Here is a 7,897-nt window from a genome sequence, read left to right as displayed (position 1 = left end):
TTATGTCTTTTGCACGACCACAATACTAGGAAATGACATGAAATATTGTATAAATGCTTTTACAGCACTAAACGTGGTGACAGTAATGCTTGAACGCAAGTTAAATATAATGTTACCAATGTAGTAACGCACAAAGCATATGTTTGGCAAATATTTAGACATAATAAAATAAATATGCAGGCACCTCTGCAGCGATATTTGTATTTTATGCGAGTTAGCCATTGTTCACGGCGTTGTTACGTTAATTGAGATAACGTTAGCTGTCTTAAAGCTGTCGTCTCTACGCTATTTTAGACTTTTGTTTCAACTACATGGTGAAAATTGAGCATATACAGGTTTCTAAACACAAAAGTGTCGAATAGTTGTGAAATAAATGTCTTAATCCATGCTACCAGTGCCAGGTAGAGAAATTGAAACGCCACAGACAAGGTCGAAGGTTGAGCTCATGAATGTTAATTAGATTACGTCGCAAACGGTTTTGTCTGGATTACGTTTGCGTTGCGTTACGTCATTACGTATATTAATATTCATAAGCCAGAACGTGTGGTCCAAAATTCACAATTAAAAACATTTCACAAATAAATTCAAATAAATTATTCAAATTTGAATAATTTAACAACTAAAATGTAATATGTCTGCTACAATGTAGGCACTGCATAAGAACAGCGTTCTTTATCCAAAAAAGTAACGTTTCAATATCTTAAAACCATGATGTTATCCATGATTTGCTATTATTTTATTATGAGTATTATCATGATAATTATTTTAATGTAATTAAATTAATTAACGTGTATTGAAAGCCCTAGTTTCTGTAAATGAAAAGGTCTGGAACAAGATTTTTTTTTTAATCATTTTAGCTGAAGTAAAACAGAAAAAAAATCATAACATCGATCATAAGAATCATACGCAAGTAAGTTTAAACTACTAAAAATTTCAGTAGCATTTGTCTGCCAAAAGAGGGAGCCGCTGAGACTAAATCCACTGATGACGTGTCGAGCAACATGGCAGCGCCTATGATGGAGCATAACAACTACAGCGGCAATGATCTTTCTCATCTAAAACGTACAGATAGCAGTAAATCTGAATCTCCATCAGAGGATGGAAACCTTACAGATGATATAGTCGAACTTGTACAGAAAGAGATAGGTGGCGATCTTAAGTCGCTAAAGAAGGTGTCAGGGCTTTTGGAGAAATTGACATTAGAAAACAAGCAGCTGGAGGAGCAGGTAAATACAGCTATAGAGACTCTGTGAACATTATATATATATATATTTATATTTACATTCACCTTGCAGAATGTGGTAAACTGTTAATTATTTTAACAAAATAAGAGGAATCATTCAAAATGCATGTTATTTGTTTTATTTAATACTGTCCCGAACAAGTTATTTTACATTAAAGATGTGTACATATAGTCTACAAGACAAAAATCAAAATTACCCTGTTCAAAAGTTAGCACATTCTTGATTCTTAATACTGTGTGTCATTACCTGGATGATCCACAACTGTTTTTGTTTTGTTTTGTGATGGTTGTTCTTGAGTCCCTTGTTAAACAGAATTTTGCATTCATCCTAATGCAAATCCAAAAGAACACTTTGACAGCATTTGTCTATGCATGCAGGTGCTGACCGTATCCTCTTCAGTGCCGTTGCGTGTGTCCGCTGCCCTGTCCACAGCAGAGGAATCTCGAGTGAAGCTGGAGTCTTTACTGGAGCAGGAGAGACTTTTGTCAAACACTTTGCAGCAGCATCTGCAGGGCGCACAGGTCTGGGCTGACGGCATCGGGCAGGTCTTGGGTCAGCTTGACACATTAGAGAGGCATATGAAATACCTGCAGTGTCTGGCTCGTATTGAGGAGCTCAGGTAAGGCTTAAACCCTACATTGTGTGTCCAAATGTTTTGGAGGCTCATGTAGGTTTATATTGGTATCCAACACATTTGCTCTTCCCTTCTTTCATGTTGCGTTAGTGACCGTATCCAGCAGTGTCTGATGACCAATAGCGTGTGGGATGCGGTGGGTGCAATAGACAGCATGGCCTCTCTGGATATGGGTTTGCGGGAGTCAGGCTGTAGCCACCTGCAGGCTTTCATCAGGGAAACACTTCGCTTTTGGCACAAGATCCTTAAAGACAAACTGTCCAGGTATTAGACGTGCAGAGTAATTCCGAGTTGTGCTATTTGAAAGTGCTGATTTCAACGCTAAATGTTTGGTTCTGATTCAGTGATTTTGAGGAAGTCCTGACGCAGTTCCACTGGCCATTCATCTCGCCCCCAACACAGACCCTCTCTCCCCCAGCCAACGCACAGGAGATCAACAGCCAGCTGGAGCTACTGGTCTCCCAACTTCTCTCTCTCCAAACCTCGTATCCTTAATATTCTGGAATCAAATCCACCTAAATACAGATTCATTTTCTCAATACGCTCCACTAGATTGCTTAAAGGGATAGTTCGGCCAAAAATGATATTTAACCCATGATTTACTCACCCTCAAGCCGTTCGAGATGCATATGTCAATCTTTTTTCAGACGAACACATTTTCAGTTATTTTAGAAATGTCTTAGATCTTTCAGTGGTTATAGTGTGAAGCTATGGGGTCCACCTGCTTCAAGTCCCAAAATGTGCATGCATCCTTCACAAAAGTAATCCATCCGGCTCCAGGGGGATAAACGAAGGTCTTCTGAGGGTAATCCGTGCGGTTTTGTCGTAAAAATATACATATTTAAAACTTTATAAATGAAAATAACTGGCTTCCGGTAGCGGTCGACGCGCGTTCACGGAGATGGATGCTGGCGTATGACGTATGACGTCGCATAGGAAGCGTCGTGACGTAGAACGAACGTGACAGCGCAGCCAGAGAGCAGAGCAAAACAAAACTCTACGTTCGTTCTATGTCACGACGCTTCCTACGCTACGTCCTACGTCATTTTTCTTAATTTACAACACCAAGTTTGAGACAAACTACAGCAGATCCTGTTATTTTTTTATTGTTTATTATTATTTTCTTTTTTTAAGTTATTTATTTATTTCAGGTTTTTTTTTTTTTTTTTAAATGCAAGGCTGGTCATTTTCCTTAACAGGTGTTGAAGTGATGACCTTATATCAGAGAAGAAGGAAATACCATCTCATCCTGGACAGTCCCAGACTCCTCCACTCTCATTGCCCATTCAGATCATGCTGCTTCCCCTCAGTAAGAGGTTCAGGTATCACTTCACTGGAAACCGCCAGACCAACAATTTAACAAAGGTCAGAGATTACACATTTACTGCCATTCAGACTAAAATAAGTTTCCTTCTTCATTTAGTAAAACAAACAAACACAAAGAGTTGTGTGAACGTGCAAGCTACTGATAAGTAAACATGTGCACAACAATAAGATCTGATATTCACTTAAATTGTCTGTCACCTTTACAGCCAGAGTGGTATTTGACCCAAGTCCTCATTTGGATGGGAAACAGCTCCAACTTTATGGATGAGAAGATTCAGCCAATATTGGATCGTGCTGGGAACAAAGTTAACGCTAGGGTATGTTCAGCATTGCATTGGTTAATATTGGTTAACATTTTCCAAATGCATGTAAATGATCTTAATGTTTCATTCTAAAAAAAAATACAAAATGCCATTACTCGATCTTCCTGTGAAACGTCAGACTTCTCTCTGGTGATGTTTGCCAAAATGTATCTTTCAATCGTTTCACTAGACGTTCATCACATTACAGAAGAAAAGATCTGTCGCTTCTTCCCGCTTTATCACGACTTGAAAAATGCTGACAAAGCCATCTCTAGGCTTTAAAGTCTTCTCAATCTATCCTCCAGGTGGAGTTGTGCAGAGGACTCCTGACTCTGGCGCAGGAGAAGTTAGCCCAAGATGCTCCTCGATTGCTCTATGACGATGCTCTCTTCTGCCACCTAGTGGATGAGGTGCTGCAGTTCGAAAAAGAGCTCCGCAGCACCCACAGTTTCCCGCGCGCCTACCCTGGCGTCTTGCACATACTACTGGAGGAGACCGTGTTCCAGAAGTGGCTCAGCGTGGAGAGAAAAAGTGAGTCTAAATGCTGCATACTTGGGTCACGACTCGATTTCAGTTTTGATGATAAATTCAATTGTGTATGTTGCCCTCTAGTGGCTGTGGAAAAAGTGGACGCCATGCTGTCTACTGAGGGAGCATGGAGCTCTCAGTACAAGGACATCAGCGATGTGGACGAGCTCAAAGCACCAGATTGTGCAGAGACCTTCATGACCCTTCTGCTGGTCATCACAGGTATTGATAAAAATTCATCCTCAGATTTGATTCTTCTAGTTAAAACTTGTTTCTGAACCTCTCCGCCATCCTTTTCTCAGAACGGTACCGCTCTCTGCCATGTCCGCGGGCACAGCTCAGTTTCCTGGCTTTGCAGAAGGAGCTGGTGGATGATTTCCGCATCCGCCTCACACAGGTCATGAAAGAAGAGTCCCGACAGCCGCTGAGCCCCCGCTACTGCGCCATCCTCAACGCTGCCAACTACATCTCCACTGTTCTCAGTGACTGGGGGGATAATATTGTAAGTGTTTTTGAGTCACACTGAGGCTAACAGGAGTTCACTTTGTATGAGGGTGTTGATGCTAAGTTTTTTGTAGTAGTCGTTTGTCATCTTTTAAGATAATTTCTTAGTAAAAAAACAAAACTGCTCCAGTTTACAAAACTGCTTAATATTTTTTAAAAGTTGTCCACCAAATCAAAGTCATGTGGTGCAACCAAGAGGCAGAAATAAAATAAAATGAAATCATAGATAAGGACCCCTGAGGACCCAAACCCAATAACTCCAGGTTAATAAGCCTCTTAAAATATCAGATATGTTGACCTTTTTATGACAAGGCAAAGTTAGTTCAAGTTGTAAAATGTCATGTGACCTTCTCAAAAAAAGTAATATTTATTTATAAATATAAAAATAACTCTTTTTTTTTTTAACTTGTTCGAAAATAATGACTAGGATATGTACACTCGCATGTATTCAAGGTGAGAGGAAAATATGTTATTACTTTTTACTTCATTGTTAGACCACATGACGATTTTAGAGTTATTATATTTAATATTTCCTTTAAAATGGTAAAAAGATTTTAAAAACCATATGAAACCAACATGAATACAAAGAATGAATCTAAAAAAAAAAGATTCTTTCTTATTTTTGTTGTGGACACTATCATTTATCTTTGAGCCTTGAATTAATAAAAACTGTGTACAGATTCACTTTCATTGTGTTTTCTCTCAGTTCTTCTTGCAGTTGCAGCAGGCGGCGGTGTCAGTGGGCGAGGAGATCCTAGGCCCTCTAGGGGCCACGGAGACGGGCCGACTGGCCTCTCTGGAGGGATCTTTGTTTGAGGCTCTTTTGGCTCTGCTGGAGAGGCTACGAGGAGACATGCTGGGACGATTATTGGATGCAGTCATGAGAGACGTCAAGGAGAAGGCACAGTCATACTGCAAGGACAGGTATGGGTGGAAATAACCTGAAACTGTTGTGCTTATGATGCATTTATATAATTTCTTGTGAGAATATGCTTTTTGTCAGTGTAGTTTCATTTTAAGCCTAAAATTAGATAATTAGAAGCATCTCAATCTGAGCATCTGGGTAGCTGGAGGAAGTCATGGTGGCATTACTTCAAGGATCTTTTTGTTTCAGGTGGATCTCCTTGCCATCACAAAATGACCAAGCCACCATGTCGTTATCCAGCTCTGCATGTCCCATGATGCTTTGCCTGCGGGATCACCTGCTCCAGCTGCAGCAGATGTTGTGTCTTCCTCTTTTTCAGATGTTCTGGCAGGGCCTCACAGAGAGGCTCGACTGCTTCATCTACGAAGATGTCAGTCTCTTGCTTCAACGTTTTCACTGTTAAACCCTAATTTACCACAAGCGAATGTTGACACAACTATTCAAAAGTTTGGGATCTGTAAGCTTTTTGAAGTTTCTTATACTCAAAAAGGCTAAATTTATTTGATCAAAATACAGTTAAACAGTAAAATTGTGAAATATTATTACAATTTAAAATAATTACAAATTTATAATTTAATTTCATTTTAAAATATAATTTATTCCTGTGATGCAAAGCTGAATTTTCAGAATTATAATTCCAGACTTCAGTGTCACATGATCCTTCAGAAATCATTCTAAAATGTGCAAAATTTGCAGCTCAAGAAACAATTCTTATTATCAGTGTTAAAAACAGTTGTGCTTTTTCATATTTTTGTGGAAAGCATGATACTTTAAAAAAAAAATTTATGTCTTTGATAAAATTGAATGCATCCTTGCCAAAAAAAAGTTTTGTTTTTTCTTTCCAAAAAATAAAAACTCTTACTGACCCCAAACATTTAAACAATAGTGTAAAAAAACGTTCATTTCCTATAATAACTTTACGATAGGCAGGATTACATGTACATGAAGTCTGTGTACAGTAGCTTGATGGAGTGTGTTTATCTGTTTTTTGCTCACTCACAGTTGATCCTGTATAACCATTTCAATGAAGGCGGAGCTGCACAGCTTCAATACGATATGACCAGAAACCTCTTCCCTCTGTTTGGACACTACTGCAAGAGACCTGAAAACTTCTTTAAACAGTACGTCTGTTTATTCAGAGCTAATACTGTATATAGAAAAAAAAAAAACATTTTCATTTCTCTCTTTCCTTGTCTCAGTGTGAAGGAGGCCTGCATCATCCTGACTCTTAAGGTTGGCTCGGCATTGTTGTTGTGTGATGTGCTGAAGCAGTCAGAGGAAGATGATGGCCTTCTGAACCATCAGCAGTCCAGTCCAGAGTCAGCGCTCAATGAGCTGGGAGTCTACAAGCTGGCTCCCAGTGACGTGCAGATCCTTCTCAACCTCCGCTCAGCCTGGCTGAACCAATGATAATGAATACACCAATCCCTTATTTAGGATGCTTTACCAAGCACTAAAACACCTCTCATACTCCAGATATGAATGAATAAATCTCCTACATCGGATGAGCTACAGTATTTAAAGTGAACTGAACCTCAGAAGGGAAATATGAAGAGGATGCGGATGCTGACGTAAAAACTAAAAATAATTACGTATAAAAAGGAAAAATAGAAGCTTTTGCTGACATTATGAATAAATGAATACATGTTTTAGTGCTTTCCTCTTTATTTGGTGTTAAAACATTAAAATATTTTTTATAGCATATTAAATGTGTAGTTGGGCTATTTTGTTTTATCTTATGAATCCAGGGCAGATCAAGGCTGCAGGTTTTAACTCAGAAGAGAGAGGAGCCACGTGATGAGGACTGTATCTTGCAGCATACCACCTGTTGCAGGATTAAAGCAGCGTTCCAGGCTCTGAAGAGTCTGCGTGCTTGGGTCAAAGGGCATCTGCATTGGTAGAATCAAACATTAGAGACAGAAGCACACACACACACACACACATATATATATATATACACACACACACACACACAGGGCTTGACATTAACTTTTTGCTCACTTGCCACTGTGGCTAGTGCTTTTCCAAAGTTATTACCACTCAGCATTTTCACTGGCTACAATTTTTAAATCGATACCATGGGGAAAAACTGCCAAATAGATATTTTTAATATCTCATAATTTGGCCGCAGGTATATTAGGTTGTTGTCACTTTAAGACCTGACACACGGATCCATTGTACTGTATATAATGTATAAATCTTGGCGGACTAGATCTGCTACGCTGATGATGCTGCTGTAGAGCAAGTATAGACTTGCTCTTTCTAGTAGATGCGTAGATAAACACATAAATAGACATACATAAATCTCAAATACATGAATCTCATGATACATGAAGCTCAAAGGAACTCAGTGCTGCAGGACTAGCTTACAGCAAAAAATGAACCAGACTATTTCAATGTTGATCAAGCAATCTCATTGGCTGCAGAATCAACT

General features: G+C 39.1%; 2 protein-coding genes across 2 annotated transcripts in view; one reads left to right on the top strand and one right to left on the bottom strand.

The window, feature by feature from the left end:
* Positions 1-959: 959 nt before the first annotated feature.
* Positions 960-7,168, top strand: rint1 (RAD50 interactor 1). Its single transcript, XM_084407576.1, has 13 exons — positions 960-1,226; positions 1,622-1,863; positions 1,969-2,142; positions 2,223-2,363; positions 3,087-3,243; positions 3,411-3,521; positions 3,812-4,037; positions 4,119-4,256; positions 4,337-4,536; positions 5,245-5,462; positions 5,653-5,833; positions 6,466-6,584; positions 6,663-7,168. Exons 1-13 carry the CDS (start codon positions 1,002-1,004, stop codon positions 6,871-6,873), a joined length of 2,343 nt encoding a protein of 780 aa, XP_084263702.1. The 5' UTR covers positions 960-1,001; the 3' UTR covers positions 6,874-7,168.
* Positions 7,118-7,897, bottom strand: part of cfap54 (cilia and flagella associated 54) — a gene marked incomplete at its 5' end in the record, with an annotated part of 36,462 nt that continues 35,682 nt past the window's right edge. The window contains one exon of the mRNA XM_084407575.1: positions 7,118-7,352. Coding sequence (XP_084263701.1) covers positions 7,233-7,352 — 120 coding nt within the window. The 3' untranslated portion in view covers positions 7,118-7,232. The remainder of the gene's footprint in view (positions 7,353-7,897) is intronic.

Source organism: Rutilus rutilus (genome assembly GCF_951802725.1).
Source record: "Rutilus rutilus genome assembly, chromosome: 4".
Taxonomy (NCBI): Eukaryota; Metazoa; Chordata; class Actinopteri; order Cypriniformes; family Leuciscidae; genus Rutilus; species Rutilus rutilus.
Note: the sequence above shows the minus strand (reverse complement) of the source record. Positions and strands in the feature narration are given on the sequence as shown.

Bases quoted from the DNA above. Each gene is read 5' to 3' on its own strand.
- rint1 (XM_084407576.1), top strand. From the start codon at position 1,002: ATGGCAGCGCCTATGATGGAGCATAACAACTACAGCGGCAATGATCTT. The intron at 1,864-1,968 runs GTAAGGCTTAAA...ATGTTGCGTTAG, and splicing joins GCTCGTATTGAGGAGCTCAG to TGACCGTATCCAGCAGTGTC. The intron at 2,364-3,086 runs GTATCCTTAATA...CAGGTGTTGAAG, and splicing joins CTTCTCTCTCTCCAAACCTC to TGATGACCTTATATCAGAGA.